The 24,896-nt window shown below is 54.1% G+C and overlaps 3 protein-coding genes across 8 annotated transcripts; 2 read left to right on the plus strand and 1 right to left on the minus strand.

Annotated features, from left to right (window-relative positions):
• Window positions 1-61: 61 nt before the first annotated feature.
• On the plus strand, window positions 62-6,208 carry ROGDI (rogdi atypical leucine zipper). Its single transcript, XM_032327451.1, has 11 exons — window positions 62-214; window positions 306-377; window positions 1,110-1,198; window positions 1,442-1,496; window positions 2,186-2,266; window positions 3,076-3,171; window positions 4,393-4,491; window positions 4,840-4,953; window positions 5,038-5,087; window positions 5,198-5,324; window positions 5,635-6,208. The coding sequence occupies exons 1-11, from the start codon at window positions 170-172 to the stop codon at window positions 5,674-5,676; spliced, it is 870 nt and encodes a 289-aa protein (XP_032183342.1). The 5' UTR covers window positions 62-169; the 3' UTR covers window positions 5,677-6,208.
• On the minus strand, window positions 5,765-12,868 carry SMIM22 (small integral membrane protein 22). 5 transcript variants are annotated; one of them, XM_032327454.1, is made up of 5 exons: window positions 12,800-12,868; window positions 11,476-12,281; window positions 7,017-7,175; window positions 6,827-6,927; window positions 5,765-6,697 (listed from the first exon to the last, which is right to left on the minus strand). In XM_032327454.1, exons 3-5 carry the CDS (start codon window positions 7,147-7,149, stop codon window positions 6,656-6,658), a joined length of 276 nt encoding a protein of 91 aa, XP_032183345.1. In that variant the 5' UTR covers window positions 7,150-7,175; window positions 11,476-12,281; window positions 12,800-12,868; the 3' UTR covers window positions 5,765-6,655. The 5 variants fall into 5 exon arrangements, with proteins under 5 accessions (XP_032183345.1, XP_032183346.1, XP_032183343.1 ...); XM_032327455.1 differs by lacking the exons at window positions 11,476-12,281; window positions 12,800-12,868 and adding an exon at window positions 7,349-7,463; XM_032327452.1 differs by lacking the exons at window positions 11,476-12,281; window positions 12,800-12,868 and adding an exon at window positions 7,345-7,459.
• On the plus strand, window positions 8,129-23,054 carry SEPTIN12 (septin 12). 2 transcript variants are annotated; one of them, XM_032327450.1, is made up of 10 exons: window positions 8,129-8,518; window positions 13,406-13,590; window positions 16,239-16,364; window positions 16,446-16,527; window positions 18,085-18,222; window positions 18,374-18,491; window positions 18,580-18,675; window positions 21,559-21,655; window positions 22,549-22,600; window positions 22,691-23,054. In XM_032327450.1, exons 2-10 carry the CDS (start codon window positions 13,428-13,430, stop codon window positions 22,896-22,898), a joined length of 1,080 nt encoding a protein of 359 aa, XP_032183341.1. In that variant the 5' UTR covers window positions 8,129-8,518; window positions 13,406-13,427; the 3' UTR covers window positions 22,899-23,054. The 2 variants fall into 2 exon arrangements, with proteins under 2 accessions (XP_032183341.1, XP_032183340.1); XM_032327449.1 differs by lacking the exon at window positions 8,129-8,518 and adding an exon at window positions 12,825-12,988 and having other exon boundaries at window positions 22,691-23,052.
• The last annotated feature ends 1,842 nt before the right edge of the window (window positions 23,055-24,896 follow it).

Below are 24,896 nucleotides of genomic sequence, written 5' to 3' on the forward strand. Positions count from 1 at the left end.
CGCTCTGCTGGTCTGAGGCGGGGGAGGGGGCCCGGGATCGGGGCGGGCGCGCGCGCAGCCAATCGGCGGCGGGGGTGGGCCAGCGCGCCGCGGGCGCACGGACGGCGGGTGGACCGAGCCTCTGGCGGACCGCTGGCGGGTGGCGGTCCCTGGGTGGCGAGCAGCGGCGATGGCGACCGCGATGGCAGCGACGGCGGCGGAGCGAGCGGTGCTGGTGAGGCGCGCGGACGGGGTGGGACGGGGTGGGACGGGGTCGGGTGGGGGCCCGCGGGCCCGGGCGACTGACCGCTGGCCTGTCTCCGCAGGAGGAGGAGTTCCGCTGGCTGCTGCACGACGAGGTCCACGCCGTGCTCAGGCAGCTGCAGGACATCCTCAAGGTAAGGCTTCTGGCGGGCCGGCCGGGCTGCGGCTCCTTCCCGGGGCGCCGCGCCTGCCTCCCGAGCGCCTACTGTGGACGCGACGCGCGTTGTGCAGACCAGGCCCTGCCCCAGTGGACTTGGCGTACGGTGGAGGCATCATTATGTGATTGCCCACTTAATCACAAGCAGCCGTGTGAGCATGGTGGGGTGGGCCTGGAATGAGCCCCTGGCTAGGGGGGGTCTGGGCGGTCAGGGTTGGGTTCAAGGAAGACTTCCTTTGAAGCTGTGATCTCAAGGTCTTCAGCACCTTACTCAACCTCATGGGGCCTCCTTTTCGCAAGAACGAGATTGCAGTACTGGCGTCACAGGGCTGTTGTGAAGACAAGTCACAAAAATGTCCAGGCATTGCCTGCTATCGCCAGAATTTCTAGTTACCATGAGTACCGTCCTTCCCTGACTCTGCTCCCCCACACTGGAGCATCTTAACCCAGCCTGGAGGTCATCTCTGTTCTATATCCCTGAGTTGGGCAGTCGGTAGGCATCCAGGGAATGTGAAAGGAACAGCTATCCACTCTGGTAGGACCTGAAACTCAGGTGGTGGGGGAAGGGCCAGAGAAATGGGAAGGTGCCCTGGAGGTTGGAAAACTAGCCTACTTTGTCCCTCCCCTAGCCAACCCAGGAATGGGGCTTCTGGAAGGAGAGGTGAGCTGGATTGGGTCAACTTTACTCCACTCCCCTCTGCCCCTCCAGGAGGCCTCGCTCCGCTTCACTCTGCCATGCTCTGGTGCAGGCACCGAGGGGCCTGCCAAGCAAGAGAACTTCATCCTCGGCAGCTGTAGGTGAGCCAGGGCTGAGCAGGAACAGGAGGGATGGACTGCTTGTGAGGGGGACACCTGGGATACCCTCTAGGGGAGGCTGTACTGCCAAGACCCTGCCATGCAGATTGATTTCAGCCCCAACATGTAGAGGGTGTGCTGTGGGGCAGCCTGGGCCGTCCTGTGACAGCAGGGGCAACCTGCTGGGAGGGTGAGGTGGTGGGAAAGGGCAGCCGCAGGCACTGCTCTGACCCCCGCGTGTTGCAGCACAGACCAGGTGAAGGGCGTGCTGACTCTGCAAGGGGACGCGCTGAGCCAGGCGGTGAGTCCCCCAGCCCCTCTTCCCTTTCCCTGCTGCTGGAGGATCCAGTGGGGAAGAGTGGGGGGGCCTCCTGCTGAGTTTTGCCTTTACCTGTTGGCTTTGTGGTCCTGGGTAGGATCCTTGACCTCTCTGTGCCTCAGTTTCCTCATTTGTAAAATAACAACCCACCCCACTAAACCTCCTCTGGAATTGGTGTGTGTCTTCAGTGAGAGGTGCAGGAAGGGGGATGCTTTGCACACGGCCTAGCCCTGAGTCTGGGCCCAGTGAAGCGTGGGCATTGGAGGGATTAGGCTGGCCCCAATTCAAAGTGGAATCAGCTAACATCTGAGCTCCGTCTGTGCTAGGCACCAAGATATGGGGGAAGGTGCCTCTCCTCCAGTAGTGGGTGTTCAGTCCATTGGCCTGTACCCATGCTCCCTTTCTGCCCACAGTCACACCACCTCCTCCCAGCTTCCCCTTTCTGTCTCTGTTCCCTTTCATTTCTTTGTGGTTCCTTTTGGGCTTGAGTTCCTGTCTCCTGACCTCCCTGTTCACACCCCAAGTGCCAGGGAGGATGGGAGACTTTCTGCCCTGTGGATTGGCTGGGGCCTGAGCTACCACACTCGTGCCATGTCTGCCCCCTGCTCAAGGGCTCAGAGTGGCCATAAGCAGGAGAGGGGTCCTCCTGCTTATACGCTCTTGCTCGTCAGGACGTGAATCTGAAGATTCCCCGGAACAACCAGCTACTGCACTTTGCCTTCCGAGAGGACAAGCAGTGGAAGCTGCAACAGGTAATCAGGCCCTTTTCCTGCCAGGGCTCAAGCCACAAGGGCAGGCAGGGGCAGGCCTGACCGGCACTGAGGCCTCCTGGGGTGGCCAAGGGGGATTTAAGGCTGCGGCAAGCCTGGGAAGTTGTTGCCTAGCAGCAAAGCTGGGGCAGGCAGTGCCTGGGACTCCAGAGTCTAGCCTGGAGGGAGGTGGGAACCTGCTCTGTCCGTAGGCCTCTGGGCCCCAGTGGGAAACACACGGAACTCCCCTTCACAGAGCCTCCAGGGGCTTCCAATGGCTCCTGGGGACAAAGTCCACACTCCTCTGTGATTGGACCCTGCCCCTCCACCTCAGGGCCTTTGCCCATGCTCATCGCTGTGCCTGGAGTCCTCTCACCGTTTTATTCTTCACTGGGTGATGCTCAAGAGGCACTTCCCTTGGGCCTCCGTTGACATCCATCTAAAGAGGCTCCTCCTCCCCCAACCTGCAGAGTCACCCTTTTGTCCTTATGCAAGTCACTCAGTGTGTTGTCCTCTTGTGCCTTTGCTCTGCTATTATCGGTCCTCCTTTAGAAGGTGAGCTATGGCAGGCCTGCCGGTCTGTGCCGTATGCCCAGCACCCAGGCAGGGCCTGGCTTTCAGTGAGCACAGAGAGGACAGCTGGTGGAGAGGGGTCAGGCAGCCGAGACCAACCCCAGCCCTCCCAGGAGGACAGTCCATCAGAGTGAGGCCCTGTCAACGGGGGCCCTGGACACTGTGGCTACTCTGAATTGGCTTCTCTTCCTCCTGAGGCCCAGCCCACTGACCTTGCAGTGGGCTTTTTTTTTTTTCAGATCCAGGATGCCAGGAACCACGTAAGCCAGGCCATTTACCTCCTCGCCAACCGGGATGAAAGCTACCAGTTCAGGACAGGAGCAGAGGTTCTCAAGGTGAGCTGCCTGCAGGAGCAGGAGAAGCAGGATCCCTACTCCTGGTCCTGACCCCTGACCAGGCCCCTGGAGAGCTCTGCGCCCAACAGCCTCAGGTGCAGCCAATGGTCGCCCCATCAGCTCTCGATAGATGTGTGTATGCAGTCAGTCAAATGACTCACAGACCTGGCTCTGATTCCAGGGCTCCACTGAGCCGTGCAGCCCCAGGTCACTCTCTTAGCCATTCTGTGCCTCTACAGCCTCACCTACAAAAGGGTGCCATGGTGTCGTGACTGGCAGTTGTGATGATGCAGGCGAAGCAGCCCCTGGCAAATGCTCAGGAAGTAGTAGCCCTCCTAGACGGAGAGAAAGCCTTGTAATTCGCAAAGTGAATTCACATGGTGTGGAGGGGTGGGCTGCATTGACATGCCTCAGATTCATGCTTTAGCTCTGTCCCTGACTTAGGTGATTCAGTTGCCCTCTTTGGACCTCTGGGTCCTCTATGAAAACTTACAACTAGATGGACTGAGGTCCCTCCCAGTCCATCTAGGACACCCAGTCCACCACTCTGGGTGTAGGCGGTGCGGCCCCCAGGCCTCCACCCAAAATTTCCCTTTCCTAGAAGCCAGGTCATCCCCAGTCCCATTCCCATGACAATATCTGGAAGCAGTGGAAATTGGGGCTCTGAGGAGTTCTGGCCAGAGCTTTGGTCCTGTCAAAGGAAAAGGATGAGTTCCAGATGGTTCCGCCATTGACTAGCTATGTGACCTTACCACTTTGGAGCTTTACTTTTGAAAACGGGGCTGGTGCCCACCTTAGGACCTCAACTTACCCATCCTATCACCTCCTCCAGGAAGCCTCCCTTGGCTCCTTGCACCCAGCCTGGATTAAGGCCCCTTCCTCTAAGCTCCTTCACTGCCTGCAACCCCATCCACAAAGCCCTCATGCCCCTGAGAGTAACTCCAGGGAGCTTCCGTCTTCCATTCCCCATTGGACCAGCACCTGGGACCCCATGCAGTAGAACTTCCTGCACAGATGGTCAACAGTGCAGACGTCCCGTCCCCCGCCCGCAGCTGGAGCCCAAACATCTGCCCCTTGAACAGGCCCCACATGATGGGGGTTCAGGCCGTGAGAGTGGGACCACACAGGCAGGAGCTGGGCGCTACCATGACTTGGTCCTTCCCTGATGTGAGAGGGTGGGGGCTGCCCCCGCAGCAGCTGTGACCGGCCACCTCCCCGCAGCTGATGGACGCTGTGATGCTGCAGCTGACCAGAGCCCGCAACCGGCTCACCACGCCAGCCACCCTTACTCTGCCTGAGATCGCTGCCAGTGGCCTCACGGTCAGTGCCTTAGGCCAGCCCCTGCTCCAGGAGAGGGAATCCCCACCAAGGAGCCCAGCTTGCCCCTGGGAGGGACACAGGGGTGTGATGGGGTCCTGGAAACCCCAAACTGTTGTCAGTTGAAGGTCTAGGTCTGTGCAGTTTTCTGGGCCTCCATCTTGCATCCCCCAAATACCCCGGGTCTGGGTCAGTGGTTCCCAAGCCTGGTGCAGGAAGCTCCCCGGGGTACCTGTGAAGAGTTTGGAAGCCCCCGTCCATGGGCTGGGACATAAGGTCCCCCAGGCAGTCCTGGGGAAGCTGTGCCTGCCTGGCCCTCATGCCACCGGCTTGCCCGGTCCCTGTCCCCAGCGGATGTTTGCCCCAGCGCTGCCCTCCGACCTGCTCGTCAATGTCTACATCAACCTCAATAAGCTCTGCCTCACCGTGTACCAGCTGCACGTCCTGCAGCCCAATTCCACCAAGGTGAGGAGGACCCCACTCGCCCCCTCACCCCTAAGTGCCTTGCAGCCTCTCGGTCCTGACTGGGTCTGATGCTCTTCTGCTTAGAACTTCCGCCCCGCTGGAGGCGCCGTGCTCCACAGCCCCGGGGCCATGTTGTAAGTATGGTGCCCTGCAGCTCCCTGCCCGCCCCAACCTTCCACACCTTGGGGGCCGGGGGGCCAGGCTAATCAGGCCACCCCCAGGGACCCTCCTTTTTTCCCTCCAGCGAGTGGGGCTCCCAGCGCCTGGAGGTGAGCCACGTGCACAAGGTGGAGTGTGTGATCCCGTGGCTCAACGACGCCCTAGTCTTCTTCACTGTGTCCCTGCAGCTCTGCCAGCAGCTCAAGGATAAGGTGGGCTGTGGGGACTGTGGGTGCGGGGCGGTCCTCTCAGACAGATGGGGCCAGCAGATACTAGGCTACTAAGTCATTTCATTTTGGAGGGATCCCAGGGGCTCTTGTCACACTTCCAAAGCACCCTCAAATCTTCAGGTTCTCTGTACCTTCTGCACACACGAGCAGATGGGCCACGGTGTTGCTGAGCAGCAATACCCTCTCCCTGACACATTGCCCCCGAACGACCTTGAACCTGGGTCACAGGCTATAGTAGGGGCCAAGCCACCTAATATCTCCACTTACCACGTCCCCCCTCCTCTTTCCCTAGATCTCCGTGTTCTCCAGCTACTGGAGCTACAGGCCTTTCTGAGCAGAGCACCCAAGAGCCTGACCCCCAGGGAAATGGCCCCTGTCCCCCCTCACCCATCCCTCCCAGGAACGTTGGCCAGAGCCAGAACCAGGCAGCGTGGGCTATTATTTATTTCTCTTTGCCCCATCCTGCCCATCACATTTGCACAGATGGAAATGAGCACTGGAAGCACGGAGAGACAGGGATGCTGGCTTGCTTTTTCTTTTACGGGGGGGTGGTCAGGAAGGCAGAGCCCAGAGGTGGCCCACATTCCAAACCCTGCCCTCCCTTCTCAGCGGGAACCTTTGGACTTGGGGTGGCGCCAGGCCCAGGGCTCTCCTCCTCCTTCCTCTTTCTGCCTTCTGACCTGCCCCAGGATGGTGACGGGCAACCGTACTCTCCCCTCTGTTGGAGGGTGAGGAGTGGGCAAGGGCCCTAAGCTGGGAATCAGGAGGGCAGACAGAACCATCCACCGCCTCGCTGTGGTGCCCTTGAATGTGTTTGCTCCGAATCCCTGACAAGGCCTCCAGGAAATAAAGATCATCTGACTTTACCTGGAGCGTCTTGTCTGTCTGTCTGTCTGTCTATCTATCTATCTATCTGAGTGAGGACCAAGTTGGGGATCCCTGATCATTAGCACCTGGGTGGGATACCCAACGACGGAGCCCCTGGCCTCCTGTCCCACCTTTGAGGGGGTCCTCCAGGCTGCCAAGGGACTGAGTGGGCTGGGGACAAGGTTTCGGCCTCATGGTTCGGGCCACTGAGTTGGAGCCCAGCTTCCCCTCCTGTCAGCAGTAGCTGTGTGACCTAGAGCGACAGTCCAGCCCGCTGAAAGCTGTGGGGGAGCAGGTGGGCATCGGGAGAAAGCAGTGAGTGCCCACATGGCCCACCCCTTGAAGGGAAGCTCAGAACACACTCCAGACTCAAGTTCCAGACAACCAAGTCATCAGCACTGTTGCCAGCAGGACACACGGACGGGGGGGATTGGGGGCTCGCTGCGTTAAGGTTCCAGGGCCAAGTTATCCACTCCCCTGCGGTGTTCCTGCAAAAGAAGCACGGGGCTGGCCGGGCTTTCCTCGTGTGTGCCCAGCTGGCCCCTCTCCACAGGAGCCCCAGCAACCCCCTCTCCACAGTGCAATTCCAGGCTGCTGCCTCCGCTGGCGGGCCTCACCTGCCCGGGGCTCACCTTCCGGGGTCTGGAAGCGCGGCGGCTGCAGCAGCTATGGCAGCAGCAGTGGAGACAGACCAGCAGCAGCAGGAGCAACACGGTGCCTGGGGGTGGAACGGGTGTCCAGATACGGCCCTCGGCCAGGCCTAGGACAGGAGGCCAAGGGGGGGCCAGAGGCCAGGGCCACACTCACCGAGGAAGATGAGGAAGATGATGAAGGCAGCAGTGTCCCAGTTGGACTGGAACAGCTCACCGCTCCTGAGTTTCCCCAGCACTTCCTGGGCTGTGGTCTCCAGCTCTCTCTCCAGGTCTTTTGCCAAGTCCATCTCCGCTCGAGGCCTCTGGGTGCCACCTGCCCCGGCCCCCCAGGGCTGCCTCAGAACCCTGTTCTCTGGGACTGGGCGGCATCCAGGCCTCCCGCAGTCCAGCCCCTGCCCTGCGCCTGCCCCCTCCCACACCACCCCTCGGCCCCTGCCCTGTCCCTTCCCACTCCCCCGGGCAGCCCCACCCCAGACCCCCACCAGCCTCCGAGCTCCCCCAGCCAGGCAGGTCCCAGGTCCTGAAAACACCAACTATTTCCTGCTTCCGGATCCGCGATAGGTGCCGCCTGAGGCCCTGGCACCTTGGCAACCGGTCCCACCCTTCCCAGGGGGCGGCCAGACTCCAGAGGGCGGGGCCTGTGCCCTAGCAGGTGTGCTCACAGCCTCCCCACAGCAGCAGGTGCTGCAGGACCCACGGAGGGCGCCACGGGCCCCGAAACCCTCTTCCTTCTGGGATTTTTCATGTTTTTTCAGTAGACCAGACAAGCAGCCTGGAACTCAGTGTGCCCCGGGCCATTGTGGACTTCATGAGTGAAGACGGGACGGAGGGAAAGTGGTTTCCATTCCACATCCCTTTCCATTTCCACATCCAAATGCAGGTGGCATTTACCAGCACCGTACTAGGAGTCTTCTGTGTCCTTATTTGCTGTATTCTAATCTTCACATTAATCCTTAAGAGAAGATGCTTGGCCTCTCAAACGAGCTCTTCCCCCGGGACTTGGGGACCTGCGGGCCTGACACTGACCACAGAGGCAGCTCTCACTCTCCCTTCCTTCAGCACACACACATCCAGGCCCACCAAGGGCCCAAGACTGCTCAGCACTTGAGGTTGGCCCTGCCCCAGGTGGACACATTTCTGGGGCTTGTGGTCTAGCAGGGGACAACGTCTCAGCTAGGCTGAGGACCAAGCAGACCGCTGTACATCCACTACCAGATGTGTCCTTGCGGCAATCCTGAAGGGGCTATTCCCATTCTCCCCACATACAGATAGGAAAGGCGCCGCCTTGAGAAGTCTAGCAACCAGCTCAAGTCACACACCTGATGCACTCATTTCATATTGCAGCTAGAACATATCACCCCTGCACTTAGCGGCTTGAAACAATCCAAATTTATTGTCTTACGGTTCTGGAGGTCAGAGTCTGAAACAACAGCAGGGCTGTGATCCTTCTGAAGGCTCTAGAGGATAATCTGTTCCTTGCTTTTTCTAGCTCCTAGCGGCCATGCACGTCCCTTCGTCCATCCGGGTCTCTGCTTGCAGCCTCATTTTTCCGGCCCCGACCCTCCTGGCCTCCCTATGACGAGGACCCCTGTGATGACATCGGCCCACAGGATGACTTCACGATCGGAATGACGTCTGCAAAGTCCCTTCTGCCGGGTAAGTTAACATATTTGCTCCAAGGTTCCAAGGATTAGGATGAAAACATCTTGTGGGAGGCATGATCCTGCCGGCCATACCCAGAGTGAGCAGAGAAGCCAGAACTGGGACCCAGGCACTCAGACCCCAGAGCCCTTGACCACCATATTCTAGGGTCTCCTGCCCTGGATCCCTACAACCCCTCCATCCCATTTCGACGTCTCCAAGCCCTGTTGCAAGAGGCAGGGTCATTCTGAGGCAACCAGAGTGTTATTGCCAAAGGAGAGACAGCACTGCAGCCACTATGGAAAGCAGTCAGGTAGTGCCTCAAAAGGTCACATGCGGTGATAGCAAACGCCCAGCTATTCCATTCCCAGGTGTAGACCCAAGACAACTGCAAACAGGTTCTCAAAGACTTGGGCACAAATGTTTTCACAGCGGCACTCATCTCGAGAGCCAAAAGGTGGGAACAGCCCATGTGATCTGTCCATACTGGGCCCTTCCTCAGCCACACAGAAAAATGAGGTCCTAACACCTGCCACAAAACGGATGCCCCTCAAAGACATGCCGCATGGTGAGAGAGGCCAGACTCAAAGGGCCACACAGAGTGGGGTTCTGTTTCTGGGAGACATCTAGAACGGGCACATCCAGGGACTAGCGTTAGCCAGGGGATGGGGAACTCGGGGGGTGGGGTGGGGAAGGGAGTGAGTGTTTAGTGTGTCCTTTAGGGTAATGAACATGTCTGGGAATGGGACAGGGGTGGTGGCATTATGACATTGTGAATGCACTCAATTCTGGTTTGCCACCTATCTGCTCAAAAGAAAGAACGGATAATGGTGGGAGAGGGGGTGCCTGAGTGGCTCAGTCGGTTGAGTGTCCGACTTCTTGGTTCTGGTTCAAGGCATGATCTTGGGGTCTTGGGATTGAGCCCCGAGTTGGGCTCCATGCTCAGCAGGGAATCTCCTTGAAGATTCTCTCCCTGTGATCCTCCCGCACCCCACTGTCTCTCTCTAATACTTAAATAAATCTTTTTTTTTTTAATTTTATTTATTTGATGGAGAGAGAGACAGCGAGAGAGGGAAACAGGCAAGGGGAGTGGGAGAGGGAGTAGCAGGCTTCCCGCAGAGCAGGGAGCCTGATGCAGGGCTCAATCCCAGGACCCCAGGATCATGATCTGAGCCCAAGACAGACATTTAAGGACTGAGACACCCAGGTATTCTGTAAATAAATCTTTTTTTAAAAGAACAGATAATGGTTAATTTTATGTGAATTTTACCTCAATTTTACTTATTTACTTATTTTTTTTTAAACGATTTTATTTATTTATTTAACAGAGAGAGAGAGATCACAAGTAAGCAGAGAGAGAGGGGGAAGCAGGCTCCCCACCGAGCAGAGAGCCCAAGTCGGGGCTCGATCCCAGGACTCTGAGATCATGACCTGAGCCAAAGGCAGAGGCTTAACCCACTGAGCCACCCAGATGCCCATACTTCCTTATTTTTAAGTAGGCTCTACACCTGACATGGGGTTTGAACTCACATTCTGAGTCCAAGAGTTGCACACTTTATTGACTGAGCCAGCCAAGAGCCCCTTTACCTCAATTTTTTTTTAAAGATTTTATTTATTTATTTATTTAACAGAGAGCGAGACAGCGAGAGAAGGAACAGAAGCAGGGAGAGTGGGAGAGGGAGACACAGGCTTCCCCCTGAGTGGGGAGCCCGATGCAGGGCTCGATCCCAGGACCCCAGGATCATGACCTGAGCCGAAGGCAGATGCTTAACCAACCGAGCCACCATTTACCTCAATTTTTAAAAAGAGGGAAGCACTGGGGCTCTTGGGTGGCTCATTTGGTTGATCATCTGACTCTTGATTTCAACTCAGGTCATAATCTCAGGGTTGTGAGATTGAGCCCCAAAGTGAGCTCCATGCCGTGCCTCGGGCTCTGTGCTTACTATAGAATCTGCTTCAGATTCTCTCCTTCTGCCCCTGCCCCTTGGGGTCTGCAGCTGTGGCCCCTGTCCCCCCACCATTTGGCTGGGCTGGGTGGGCAAGAGGCCTTCTGTCCACTCCTCTCCCCACTGACCCTTAGACTTCCCATCCAGACCCTTGTTTCTTGTTTTTCATTCCCATTATGAAAGTAAGACCTCCCCATGGTGGGGTTGGGGAGGTAAGACCTTTTCTTTTCTTTTCTTTTCTTTTAAGATTTTATTTATTTATTTGACAGAGGGAGATCACAAGTAGGCAGGAAGGTAGGCAGAGAGAGAGAGAGGAGGAAGCAGGCTCCCTGCCGAGCAGACAGCCCAATGTGGGGCTCGATCCCAGGACCCTGAGATCATGACCTGAGCCGAAGGCAGAGGCTTAACCCTCTGAGCCACCCAGGCGCCCCAGACCTTTTCATTAAAGAAAATCTGGGACATTTTAAGCTGTTAAAAATAAAAACCCCCATGAAAGCCCCCAGACCCAAGCAGAGCAATGGTGGGGGGGGTCATGTGGCAGGACATATTTCACGTGGGTTAGACCCCCCAGACTTGGATCCTGCTCCCAGCCCTTACTGCCCACCGGTGTGTGATCTTGGGGCACAATCCCTGATCATCTTTGCCTCAGTATCCTTTTCTTTAAAATGGGTATATACATAGCATCCCCCTTCTCGTCTTAAGACCGAACGGAATAATCCACATTAACACTTCTTAGCCCGATGAGACGCTCTGGAAACACACACTAGATGGCCGTGTGTTACTCACCCAAATTGTGGGTGTGATCCCCCCCAGTCTTCTGTTCTTTGTACACCTTTGGGCTCAGCGGCCAGGCTCATACTGCTCAGATCACTTTACCCTGGGCATTTCGCAATCCGCATAGCCAAGGGCACCTTGCAGGTGACTGCTGCTTTCTGTAAACCTGATCATCTCATTTGCAGTGAGAGTGGCCACCTACTGAGCCTCGCTTCCCCCCCACAAATTGTTCAGAACCCTACTGCCACTCACATGTGATTTTTTGGCAGGGGGAGGGGTGTTCTCTCCAGAGTGGCTTACTTCCTTAAGGGACATTTCCAGAGGCCAGATCTCCTCCTGCTCAGGGCCAGTCCAGCAGTCCCCATTACTGTTCAGTCGTCCACACATAACATTCTCATTCGCTTTGAGGAGGAAGCCAGGCTCCTGTATCCCTCCAGAGCTGGGGACTGACAGCTTGAGAGATTTCTCTGCTCCAGGGCAGGCTCTGCTCAGTCCTCCCGCCACAGGCCCTGCCCAGCCTCAAGTTGTGAAGGTGAAGTTTGAGCCTCTGCCTTATAGTATAGAAGGTGGGGGAGCAGAAGGGCCTGGGTAGAGAGGGACAGAAGGCTAGCTGGGGCTCAGGACAGTGGAGGTGAGTGGACGGGGGCAGACTTGGGTGAGTTCCCGTAGGCAGAGCAGGGTCAGCAGGCCGCCTCCTGCTTTTGTAAATACTTTTATGGCCACACAGCCACACCCTTTGCCTGTCTGTGGCTGCTTTCCCACTCAGACAACAGGGCTGAAGGGTACATGCCATAGAGATGTTATGACACACAGGCTTTCAGAGAAAATGTTTGCCAGCACTACTGAGGACTGCTCGCACGCCAGGAAACAGGTGGGAAAGAGCTGAGCCAGCTCTTGGTATAAGAAACATCTTATCAGGGACACTTTAGGGAGGGGTGAGGACTACGGCAAACTGGAGAGTTCATGGCCCAGCTACAGAGGGCAGCTCATCAGCTGTGGGCTGGACCAGAATCACCGGGGCTTTCATTCTCTAAGACACCCTGGAATTCTAGATGTTCCTGTGAACAAGAGAAGAGGCGTTAGAAGGTGAGAACGTGGACTCAGATCCCACCCACCCTACTGCTTCCTCACTAGGTGACCTTGAACACCTGGTTCAGACCCTCTCTGTAAACTGGAGGGTGTGACAGCACCGGCTCCACGGTGCCTAGATGATTATTAAACAAGCTACTACCTCAGAGCCCCCAGAGCAACATACGCACAGACTACGTGTGGGGTGACCCGTTTCCTAGATCAGTCTTTGGATTTTCAGGGCTAGCACCAGCAGTGGACAGACTGAAGAGGACACACAGATGTTCTGCTTTCCGGCTATGGATCACAGGTTGGCTTCTCCCAGCAGAGGGGTTAAGGGATATGAATTTGGAAGTCAGAGGGACCAGCTGAAGCCTGCTTAGTCCAGTTAGGTGACCTTGGGTGAGGGAACTGCCCAGAGGCCCTGGGCTCCTGTCTATATAACAGGAAGCAGGGGTCACTGTAAGGATTTAGGGTAGTTTTCAGAAAGGACCTTGGAGGATCTTACCTGTCCCTGACTTCAGCTCCCTGCTGTAGAGGAGCCCCCGCCTCACCCCCCACCCCCTTGAGGGGAAAGGGGTGGAGCCCGGATTCTTCAGTTAACTGTCACCCTGTCCCATCTCCCTCACCACACTCACCAGGGTCTGCCAGGACAGAACAGCCTCCTGAAGCTCCCTCAGAGTCCCAAGGTCATCAGGTGCCACACAAAAGCTGCTTCTCCCTTTCTCTCTGTCACCACGGGTCCAGACCCTGGGCTTTGCCAGGCTGGTCACATTCTGCAGGAGGTGGTAGGGAGTAGCCGAGCAAGTATCCTGCCTGAGATACTGGGTGGGGGCGGGAAGAAGCTGGGGGAGGGGGTTGGAGGGGGATGAACAGATTTGTGGGCTTGTGCATCTCAGGGAAGGGTTCAGCCTCCCTTGAAAGGCAGCTCTTCCAGGAACCTCACCCCAAGGCCCTTGAGCCATGGAGATGTGGAGGATGGGTAGATTTGGAGGTATCATGTGTAGGAGGTGCCTGGCAACAGAGCTCAGGAGCCAGAGTCCAGAAATGAGAATCCAGGGGTCTCTCTCTGGGGCCCCAGTGACCCCCTTCTTCCCACCCACCTGAATGACAGGCATTGCTGTGTCCTTGGCCCCATGGAACCCATGAGACAGTCCCCCTCCCCCTGCTCATCAAGACCCTCCAGCCCCAGGACCCCACCCTACGAGACACTTGGCTATGTGGGCATTGATGCTGTGCTGGACCAACTGAAGATCAAGGCCATGAAGATGGGGTTTGAGTTCAACATCATGGTAGTGGGTGAGTGAGCGGGGGGCGGGGGGACTCACAGGACAGACCAATGGGTGCAACCTTATGGGCCCTGGGCACATTATTCACCTGTCTGAGCATCGTCTCCCTATCCATAAAGGGCCTAATAATGGTCCCTTACCAGGTGTCATAGTTGAAGATCTAGAAACCCTGAGGCATTAAAAAACAAGAATTACCCAGAAAGCCCCAGTCAAACCCAAACCGAGCAATGAAAGGGGAGGCTGTGGCAGGAAGTGGTGAACACCTAGACCCAGATCCTGGTCCCAGCCCTTAACACCTACCAGTGGGTGACCTTATGCACCGTCCCCGACCCCTCTCTGCCCCCTTTCCTCATCCGGCTTAGCACAGGGCCTGGCGTTCAGGAGGTCCTCCAGAATTGCCTTTTTATATATGCAAAATTAATTTTGTAGGCCAAAACTACAATTTTAACAAAATAAACTAGCTACAACAGAACATAAAAGGTTGGAGCATGTAGCACCCATGAAGAGTACCATTCTAAGGCAGTGCTGTCCAACAGAAATATAACAGGAGCTATGTACCATCATTTTTTAAATTTCCAGTAGCTACCTTTAAAGAAGTGAAGAGAAACAGGAGAAATTAATTATAACCACCTATTTTACGTAACCCAGACTATTCCAAAACGCTATCGTGACCTGACATGTAATTCATGTAATAAATGATCCATGAGACATTTTGCATTCTTTTTGGCAAACCCACGGCTGCAAAATCTGGTTTGTATTTGCCACGGATCACACAGCTCAATTCTGTTTTGCCGTATTGCTGGCGACAGAAGCCAAGTGTGACCCCCAGATAGGATAGCTTATCCCTAAGGACCACGTCCATTAGCTACACAAAGGTGTGTCCTTGTGAAGCAAGGTGCTCCCTCCTGCAAGGTGTGGTCCGCAGAGTTTGAGAAGCCCCCAGAGCAGGGAGAATGGGCTGTCTACAACAACAGACAGTCTGGGTGTATCTCACCAAACAGCATCAAGCGAAAGGAGCCAGACAGGAGCGTACATGCTGTGTGATTCCCTAAGACAAGGGGAAGCAGAACCTTGCCCAGCTGTCGAAAGTCAGGGCAGTAAGCAGTTGTCCCTGGGGTCTTGGGGCTTATAGCTACTGAGACGGGGCGTGAGTGGGCTTGTGGGGAGCTATGTGCTCCCTCTCTGTGTCCATGAGCTGTTCAATTTGTGAAACGCATTAAACTGCCCATCAGCTTGAATGGATAAACACAATGTGGTCTGTTCCTGTGATGGAACATTATTCAGCCATGGGAAAGAACAAAGCCCCCACAGCTGGTATGACATGGATGAATCCTGAAAATGGGATACTTAGGGGAAGAAGCCAAACACAAAAGGACAAATACTGCATGATTCCATTTGTAGGAAATGTCCAGAATAGGTAAATTCACAGAGACAGAAAGCAGATTCATGGTTGCCAAGGGTGACCACGGGGAGAGAACAGGAAGGGACTGCCAACGACTGTGGGATTTCTTTGGGGGCAATGCAAATGATTTGTTTTAGGGTTTTTTGCAAACTTTTTTGCAAGTGTTTGTTTTTGTTAAAACACATACACACAAAATTCGGGGGTGCCTGGGTGGCATGGTTGGTCGTGTGTCCAACTCTTGATCTCAGCTCAGGTCTTGATCTCAAGGTCATGAGTTCAAGCCCCACATTGAACTCCATGCTGGTCATGGAGCCTACTTCAACCTACTTCAAATATTTCTTTTTTTTTTTTAAGATTTTATTTATTTATTTGACAGAGATCACAAATAGGCAGAGAGGCAGAGAGAGAGAGAGAAGAGGAAGCAGGCTCCCTGCCGAGCAGAGAGCCTGATGCAGGGCTTGATCCCAGGACCCTGAGATCATAACCTGAGCTGAAGGTAGAGGCTTAACCCACTGAGCCACCCAGGCACCCCAGAGCCTACTTCAAATAAAGAAAAAATTTTTAATTCAACCTAGTCAGTTGGAAGGTCTAATTGGCTTTATTACATGGTTCATGAATCGGGCAGTATCCCATCCAACAAGTAGAGGGGAGCTCCACGGGGCTGTGCTATAAGGCTTTGGGGCTGTTGTTGTGTCGTTGTTGTTTTGGAAGGTTTTTATAAGAAATGCGGAGGGGGGCGGTGCAAGGAAAATTAGTAAAAGGAAAGGATTGTTCCAGGCAAGGCTGCTTTCCCTTAGGGGACAAGCCGGGGTCCCCGGTGGTTTACCTCCCTTTTCTTTGGGGGATGGAGAGCCCCATGTGATCAAACCTCATTGATTCTGGCCAAAAAATTCCTGACCTACGAGTTAAGACCACATTTCTGGGGGGGGCGACTGGGTGGCTCAGTCGGTTAAGCCCCACGACGTGGGTTATTTTTCACAGGAGCTAGACAGAGGTGATGGGTGCACAACACTGGGAATGTACTAAATACCACTGAATTATTCACTTTAAGTGACTAATGGTTCTTTTTTTTTTAATCGTATGAATTTTGCCTCAATAAGAAGGGGGGGTTAACATTGAGGGGGACCCTGACGATATTACCCACTTCTCCGTATGTTATGCTTACAAAACAGTTCACTTTCTAAAACTATTTAAGAGCCTGAGAAGCACTGCCTAAAACTAGTCCCCCACCATTGCTGTCCCCCGGTTACCCCCAGGGCAGAGCGGGCTGGGCAAGTCCACAATGGTGAACACCCTCTTCAAGTCCAAGATATGGAAGTCCACTGCGCTGGACCTGGAGAGGCCTATACCCCAGACGCTGAAGCTGCAGTCGGTGACACACAGTGAGTGGCCTCCCACCCCCCTCCCCACCCCACTCCACTCCACCCCAGCCAGTCTCACTCCACTCTGCTCTCCCCACACAGTCATCGAGGAGAAGGGCGTGAAGCTCAAGCTGACCGTGACTGATACGCCCGGCTTCGGGGACCAGATCAACAATGACAAGTGGTGAGTCCTTGGGAGTGGGGGCCGAGTCCTGGTGGTCTCTGCCCCTGCCCCTCTGGCCTCTGGGAAACAGCCCAGCCCTGAAGCAACCTAACCCGGCTGTGGCATCGTTGAGTCTCAGTTTGTTTGTCTGTATAATGGGTGTGTGCAACCATCCCTCCAAGACTGAAGGGAGTTAAGTACGGAATGTCAGAGCTTGCTGGCTAGCATACAAAATAGTTGCTCAATCAAGGTTATGGTATAGTAGGGGTTAGAAGCCCACACCGCCAGGACCTCCAGGTTAGACCACTTTCCAGCCATGTAACCTGGAACTGCTCATGGAAGCTCTCCATGCCTCAGTTTCCTTCTTGTCACTTGGGGATGTTGACATTCACCTTGCAGAGTGCTTCTAAGCTCTTGATGAGACCCCAACCCCGTGACAGTGGTTGGTCACACACACACACACACGCACACACACAATCAGTACTGGCTGCATAATCTGGGGGACCCAGAGAGATGAAAATGTGGGGCTCCTTGTTCAAAAAAGTATGAAGAATCATGAAACCGCCACTACAGAACATTCAGCCAAGTGCAGGACCTCTGAAGCAGAGACGGTGGGACTGCTCCTTCGGTGCTCCCAAGAAGCCAGGCCTGCACAGGGTGCCTCGGAGAGCACATCCTGTGTGCCAGGTCTGTTCTAGACTCAGGCACACAGCAATGAACAAAACAGATGAACATCTTTTTCAACCTGAAATTTACATTGTCGTGGGGCAGTGGAGCAGTGAGCACAGTAAATCAGTTATACATGGGGAGAGCCTCAGCTCTGTCATCCAGGCAGGACGTCTCTGGAAGTGGAAAGGGTCAGGAGCAGTCAGAGAATTGCAGTTTTAAGCAGAATGATCAAGCAAGGCCTCCCAGATAAGGAAACACTTGGGTAGACTGCCAGGAGATGCGAGAACGAGCCGCGTGCTAACGCGGGGGAGAGTGTTCAAGGCATAGTGGCACATGCACAGGCCCTGTGGTGGGTTTGTTGGCAGAAGGCTGGTGTGGTGAGCGGCAGGGAGAGGAGGAGGAGAGGGCAGGCAGGAAACTGCGGTGGGATGGCGTGGGGCCTGCTAGTGCAGCGTAAGGGGTTTGGCTTTCCTTGAGCCACTGCAGGGTGGACAGAGAAGGGATATGCTCCCATTCCTGTTCGTAAAAGGATCTTTTGGGGTGCTGTGTTGACAATAGCTCAACCAGGGCAGAAGGGACAAAGGGAGAGGACACCGGAGATCCTTGTGGCAATGAACTGGGCTGTGACAGTTTAGCTCTTTCAGTGCCACACCCCTGCAAAGTGTAAGTGCTCATATTGTCCCCATTTCAGGAGCAGGGAAACTGAGGCCCCAGCTTGAGCACGGCAGGGGGACTCTCTGATGATTCCGGGGAGTAGGAGGAGGGTGCCTGGGTAACCAAGGGCCTTGGGTTGTACAGGACTGAAAGTCCTGCGTCCTGGGCTGACCAGGGCCATTGGGCTTCCTAGCAAGGGAATGGGGTGGGGCTCCCAGGGGTGGGACTCTGAGATTAGTCCGTCTGCGGCCCCAGCTGGGACCCCATCCTCGGCTACATCAACCAACAGTATGAGCAGTATCTGCAGGAGGAGATCCTCATCACCCGCCAACGTCACATCCCCGACACCCGGGTGCACTGCTGCGTGTACTTCGTGCCGCCCACAGGGCACTGGTGAGGTTGTTGGGCCTGCTGGGGGAGGGCCCCTACCCAGGACGGAGAGGAGGAGGAGGAGCAGGAGGTGGAAGAGGGAGAGTCCCCGGCGTGGGCTGGGGGCTGCCACCCCCACTCATACTCACCGCTGCCATCACCCCCACCGGAGCAGCCTGCGGCCCCTGGACATTGAATTCTTACAGCGGCTGTCCCAGACCGTGAACGTGGTGCCCGTGATTGCCCGGGCTGACAGCCTGACCATTGAGGAGCGAGAGAGCTTCAGGCACAGGGTGATCTGGGTGTCCCTGGTGATGGGGTCGGTGGGGGCAAGGAGGAGGCAGAGTACACAGGATGAGATGAGGTCACCTGCATCCCTAGATCCAGCACAACCTGAGGACCCACTGCATCGAGGTGTACCCACAGAAATGCTTCGATGAGGACATCAACGACAGGATCCTCAACAGCAAGATCCGGGTAGGAGGCCCTGACCGGGTGGGCAGGCTGGTGTGACCGAGGCTGGGTGATTTTCTTTCCACTCATCCTTCCCATGTGCAGAGTCATCTCTCTCTACAGCTCGGTGGGGGTGGGGGGTGGCGGGAGGCACATACTCCTAGCAGGTCTGAACCTCCACATATCCACAGACTCAAAAAGTGACCAAGAAATGGATCATAGCAACCACCCACAGAACGAGAAAAAATGCTTGCAAATGATGTATGTGATAGGGACTTGTAAAGACCTCTTACAAATCAACAGTATAAGATAAATACCCACTTTAGAAATGGGCAAAAGTTTTTTGGTTTTTGGTTTTTTATGTAGGCTCCACACCCAGTGTGGAGCCCAAGGCAGGGCTTGAACTCACAACCCTGAGATCAAGACCTTAGCTGAGATCAAGAGTTGGTTGCTTCACCGACTGAGCCACCTGGGCACCCCTAGGCAAAGGTTTTGAATGGACATTCCCCCGAAGAATTTGAACAGATGGCCGAGAGGCACACGAAGAGATGTCGGTTCTGTAACACCTGTCATAAGTGAAACTCAAATCAAAACCACAAGATACCACTTCACACCCACTAAGACATCCGCGATCAAAAATGACAGACAATCCCGAGTGCTGGTGAGGATGTGGACAAGTTGAACTTGCACATGCCCCAGGCGTGAAGACCAAACAGAACATAATGTGGCAGTCCCTCCAAAGGTTAAGCTCTAAGTTAGCAGAGTACCCAGCGGCAGCCCCACTCCGGAGAGAAAATGAAAACCTATGTTCACATAAAAACGTGTACACGGATGTTCCTGGCGGAAATACTTGCCGTAGGCCAAGAGTGGACATAATGCACGTGTCTTACTGACTTATGAACGGAGAAACACACGTGGTGCGTTCACACAATGGAATATTCTTCAGTCTTAAAAAAAAAAAGAAAACCTCCCACAACGTGTATAGACCTGGAAAGCATGAAACTAACTGAAAGGAGCAAGACAACAAAAGGATATAAACACGACAGGACTCCGTCCGAAATGTCCCAAACAGAGAAATCCCACAAAGACAGAAAGTAGGTTAGTGGTTGTTGCCAGGGGCTGGGGGTTGGGAGGGGAATGGGGAGTGACTGCTAATGGGAGTGGGGTTTCTTCTCAGCACGGTGAAAATGCTCTGGAATTAGATGGTAGGGATGGGGGCACAGTCTTGTGAACTGTACCTGTAAAGCCGCTGAAACTTTAAGAGGGTGAATTTTATGATACAGGAATTCTATCTCAGTAAAGTTGTTCCAAAAGAGGAGCGGGGGAGGGGGAAAGTAGCTAATATCTTCTTTTTCCCCAAATCAAGTGAATTAGGACTCCAAACCCCCACCTTGCTGTCCTTGCAGTACATCTAATGTCTGTCTGTCTGGATCGTACAAAGGACCCTGGTAAGGCCTGGGATTCATCATCCATCATCCATCACCCTAGACTTGACTCCCTCCCCAGGGGACCTTTTCTAGCCTGCAGGGCAACGGCCCTACATAGCCTCAAGGCCAGTTGCCTTTGTACAGTAAACAACCCGCACATCTGCACATGGAGGCCCTCCTTCCCAGCTGATACCGAGTGTCTCCATACATTCCAATGAACAGGAGTTCCTCTGAAACACTAAGAGAGCCTCGACCTCTACCACAATCTGTTTTCTGCCCCAAGACCTGTGAAGGCAGCAGCCTGGCCACAGCTGGAATGGAACCGGAAGTACAAGGAGAACAAACCTGACATCTCAGTAAATCATCCAGACACCAAACATTCATTGAGGGTTTGCCACAGGTTGGCGCCAAATAAGTGTGCAACAGATAGCTCGCTCCTGTTAGCGTCCGTGTTGTTCCTCATTTCAAATTAACTCTCAGAGAAATAAAAAAACAAAGCCCTGGACAGCACTTTGCAGTTTATGGATTCGAGTCTTCTCCACTTCCGACCACAAGCAAGTGAACAACTAGAATTTTCAGCAGGGCTCGGGAAACGTCTTTTTTTTTTTTTTTTAAAGATTTTATTTATTGATTTGACAGAGATCACAAGTAGGCAGAGAGGCAGGCAGAGCAAGAGGGAGAAGCAGGCTCCCTGCCGAGCAGACAGCCCAATGTGGGGCTCCATCCCAGGACCCTGAGATCATGACCTGAGCCGAAGGCAGAGGCTTAACCCACTGAGCCACCCAGGCACCCCCAGATGTCTTTTTGTGTGTGTGTGAGGGGGCCGAGATGATGATAAAGGTATTAGACTCTGCGGGCCACGCCGTCCCTGCACAGCCCCCACTGTCTGCTGTGGCAGCAGGAAAGCAGCCTGGACCAGAGCAGATGACTAGATGGGCCGCGTGCCGACAGACTTTCCACATGGAAAAACAGGCGTGGCTGAATCTGGGTCACTCACTGTAGGTTGCCAAGCCCTGGGTTACAAACCTGTGTCTTTTAACCTCACGATAACTGATGGAGGTGGTCACAGCTCCTGTTTCCGAGGTAAGAGATGGGCCATCTGCAAGATTATGTTATTACTGTGGCCTTGGGTAAACTTCCCAAACATTCACAAAGCCTGTGTATGTGCCGTCCTGACTCCCCCTTGACAAGATGAGGAAACCGAGCCATTGATGAGATTTTGTACCTGGTGACTTTTTTTTTTTTAAGGTCTTATTTTTAAGTTATTTGTTCACCCAATGTGGGCCTTGAACTCCCAACTCCAACATCAAGAGTCCCAGGCTCCTCCGAGCCAGCCAGATGCCCCGTGTCTTTTGCCTTTAGATCTCTGTGCTCCTTCTACCATTTTTTTTCTCTCTACAGAGGACAATGTGCCTTTCCCACAGTGACTTCTCTCCCTACCTCCCAGGCAAGGCCAACCCTTCTGTTTCATCTCCTGCAGGACCGGATCCCCTTTGCTGTGGTCGGGGCTGACCGAGAGCACCTGGTGAATGGGAGGTGTGTCCTGGGCCGGAAGACCAAGTGGGGCATCATTGAAGGTCAGTGCAGGGACCTTGCAGAGAATGCAGGTGAGGGGGAGGGTGAAAAGCCAGGCACATCCTACTGCCTTTGGCACCTTCAGCATCTATCGAAGGGCCCAGAGTGGGCAAGTCCACAGTCAGGAAACAGACCTGGGATCAAGTCCGTCTTTACAGCTGGGAAGCCTCGGGCAAGTTCCCCAACTCTCTGAGCCTCAGTTTCCTCACAATAAAGTGGGCATGATGACAACATCAACGTCATAGTCAGTTGCTTTGGTGCAGTAGATGAACTGCACATCTGTACATGGAAGGTGGTGGGACAGGCCAGGCCACTGCTTTGCACAATGGCCAGCACCCAGAAGATACCCTAGGCACTCACCAGAATTTACTGTGGGCCTACTGCGTGCCAGGCAGACTATATGTGGTTCCTGAGGGGATACAATGAAAGGAGGACTGGCAGGGCTCTTGTCCTCATAGAGCTGATGAGACAATGAGACAAAGTGGGGTGGGAGAGAGGGCTGCCTGCGGGAGGCCTCCCTGGGGTGGAGACTGGGAAGTGAAGGGGGAGGAGCCAGGGCCTGAGCCTGCAATTTACCAATATAATTACTAAAAGGATGTAATATACATGGTATATATGGTATATAATGTAAAGTAGTAATGTAGTAATTATTAAGGATACAATAATGGTTAGTGGATTCATAGATTCACCTCTTTTAGGAACCGCCAGTACCAGGCACTGGGGAACAAAGCAATGAATGAACGAGTGAATGGGAGGTGGGATAAAACAGTGAGAAATGTGGGGGGAGGGATGTGGTGGATAATGGGGGTACACAGCATACAGCGGGCACTTACTCGGTACGCACTGAGGGCAAAGCGGGCAGGGCAGGGCCAGCGCACTGCGTCCTGTCTTGCAGTGGAGAACCTGGCGCACTGTGAGTTTCCCCTCCTGAGAGACCTGCTCATCCGGTGAGGATGGGGGAGCCCGGCAGGGGGGCTACGGGGACCCCAGGGGGAAGCTGCAGCAGGGCCTGGGCTTAACTGCTGCCCATTTCCCAGCTCCCACCTCCAAGACCTAAAGGACATCACCCACAATGTCCACTACGAGAACTACCGTGTCTGCAGACTGAATGAGAGCCACCAGCTGCCTCGCGGGCCTGGTTGGGTGAACCTGGCCCCCACCCTTGGAGGGCCCCCAGCCACCCCCCGGACATCAAAGGTGTGCCAGCAGGCCCAGGATGACTCTGAAGATGACGAGGAGTGCTGAGCACCAGGGCACCCGGGCCTCGGGGCTCCCAGTGTCCTCGGCAGCCCCCAACACAAGTCTATGTATTAGAGCATGTATTAAAGGTGGACATTGCTTTTTATGAAAAGCTGTGCTTGGAAAATAAAAGGCATCCTGTAGATGATTTCTTTGAGCTATCATCAAATAAAAGCATAGTTCTTTTTTTTTTTTTTTTTTTTAAATAACGGTGTGAGACCCCAGGCCCTTGGGGGAGTCCTGAAGACCTGGGAGCATGTACCTTGGACCACAAGCCCCTTCGCCCCAGAACCAGAGCCAAGTTCCAAATCAGGCTCTGCCGTGGTCTGCCAACCCTCCTTCCCCACACAGGGCCAGGCCCTGCATCATAAATGCTTAAAAAGTCCCCGTCTTCAGCTATCTTCCCCAAACTCCCCTTCCTGTCTTCCTCTTTGCCCTGCCCAGGCAGACCAGCATGAGGAGAAGACTGTTGTCTCAACTCAAGCAGGGGGAGGAAATCCATTCTTCCTCTGCCTTTTTGCTCCTTTAGAGCCCTCAACAGGTTGGGTAATGCCCACCCATAGCGGGGAGGGGCAGTCCTCCTTACTCAGTCTACCGAATCACAAGCCGGTCTCTTCTGGAGACACCCTCACAAGTGCACCCAGAAGTAAGATCTTGCCAGCTGTCTGGCCATCCTTTGGTCCAGGTAAGTCGACACTGAAAACTAACCATCCCACGAACTGGAAATTGCCTCCTCCACGATGCCCTCCATGACTTCCCCAGGCTGATTACTGTCTGCCTGCTCTGCATATATCACATGGTTTGTTTTCAGGTAAGTCTCCCTCTCAGGCTGGGAGGTCTGTAAGGACAGTTATATCAGCTTCATCCTGGACATGACCGCTGGTCGGGACCCGGCTGTTAAGTGAACAAACCCTAGATTGCCTGCCTCATAGCTGTTTACCCCACCAATTCACAAATCTGCCAACCAGCCTTAAGGAACTCCCTGGGGCCTGTGGGGACCCACACTGTCCACACCAGCATCCCAGAGGCAGCGTGTTGCCACAAAGGGATTGAGCACATTCCTGAGGTCAACATAGCCCCAGGCAATATGGTGGGGATATCTACCAGCACACGGCCTCAGGCTCCACAATTGTATTTAGAGATTGTATTAGACCTTATGTTTCTCTGGGTTCCTGGGTGGCTCAGTTGGTTAAGCATCTGCCTCTTAATTTCACATCAAATCGTGATCTCTGGGTCCTGGGATCGAGCCCAGATTGGGCTCCAGGCTCAGTGGGGAGTCTGCTTGAGGATTTTCTCCTCCTCCCTCTGTCCCTCCCCCACCTTGCAAATAATAAAGAGAGAGTAAGGAAGGAAGGAAAGAGAAAGAAAACAAAAAAGAAGAAAGACTACCACTTTACAATCTTGCCTAGTTTTTTAAAGATTTTATTTATTTGAGAGAACACCAGAGGGAGAGAGGAGCAGAGAGAAAAGGAGGAGCAGACTCCCCACTGAGCAGGGAGCCCAATGCAGGACTCAATCCCAGGACCCCAGGATCATGACCTAAGCCAAAGGCAGACATTTAACTGATTGAGCCACCCAGGTGCCACTGAATGATCTTGGTCTTATGGGGAATCTAAAAGAGCTGGATTCATAGAAATGGAGTAGAGCAGTGGTCACCCGGGGCTGGGATGAGCAGATGTACTAGGTCAGAGGCTACAAACTTGCAGTCATAAGACAGAAAAACTTCTTGAGATCTAATATACAGTGTAGTGATTATAGTTAACATATATTGTATACTTGAAAGTGGCCCAGAGAACAGATCTTAAATGTTCTCACCACACTCAAAAGAAGATATAACTATGTGAGGTGACAAGATGTGCTAACCTTACTGTGGTGATCCTTTCACAATATATATGTGTATCAAATCATTACAGTGTATACCTTAAACTTAACACAATGTTATTTGTCAACTATATCTCAAGCCTGAAGAAAAAAATTGAGGCAGAGCTACAACCATCCATGTGT

Source organism: Mustela erminea, chromosome 20 (assembly GCF_009829155.1).
Source record: "Mustela erminea isolate mMusErm1 chromosome 20, mMusErm1.Pri, whole genome shotgun sequence".
Classification (NCBI taxonomy): domain Eukaryota; kingdom Metazoa; phylum Chordata; class Mammalia; order Carnivora; family Mustelidae; genus Mustela; species Mustela erminea.

Bases quoted from the DNA above. Each gene is read 5' to 3' on its own strand.
- ROGDI (XM_032327451.1), top strand. From the start codon at position 170: ATGGCGACCGCGATGGCAGCGACGGCGGCGGAGCGAGCGGTGCTG. The intron at 215-305 runs GTGAGGCGCGCG...CTGTCTCCGCAG, and splicing joins CGGCGGAGCGAGCGGTGCTG to GAGGAGGAGTTCCGCTGGCT. The intron at 2,267-3,075 runs GTAATCAGGCCC...TTTTTTTTTCAG, and splicing joins AGCAGTGGAAGCTGCAACAG to ATCCAGGATGCCAGGAACCA.
- SMIM22 (XM_032327454.1), bottom strand. From the start codon at position 7,149: ATGGACTTGGCAAAAGACCTGGAGAGAGAGCTGGAGACCACAGCCCAG. The intron at 6,928-7,016 runs GTGAGTGTGGCC...TTCCACCCCCAG, and splicing joins CATCTTCCTCATCTTCCTCG to GCACCGTGTTGCTCCTGCTG. The intron at 6,698-6,826 runs GTGAGGCCCGCC...CTTCTTTTGCAG, and splicing joins GGAAGGTGAGCCCCGGGCAG to GAACACCGCAGGGGAGTGGA.
- SEPTIN12 (XM_032327450.1), top strand. From the start codon at position 13,428: ATGGAACCCATGAGACAGTCCCCCTCCCCCTGCTCATCAAGACCCTCC. The intron at 18,223-18,373 runs GTGAGGTTGTTG...CCACCGGAGCAG, and splicing joins GTGCCGCCCACAGGGCACTG to CCTGCGGCCCCTGGACATTG. The intron at 22,601-22,690 runs GTGAGGATGGGG...CCCATTTCCCAG, and splicing joins CTGAGAGACCTGCTCATCCG to CTCCCACCTCCAAGACCTAA.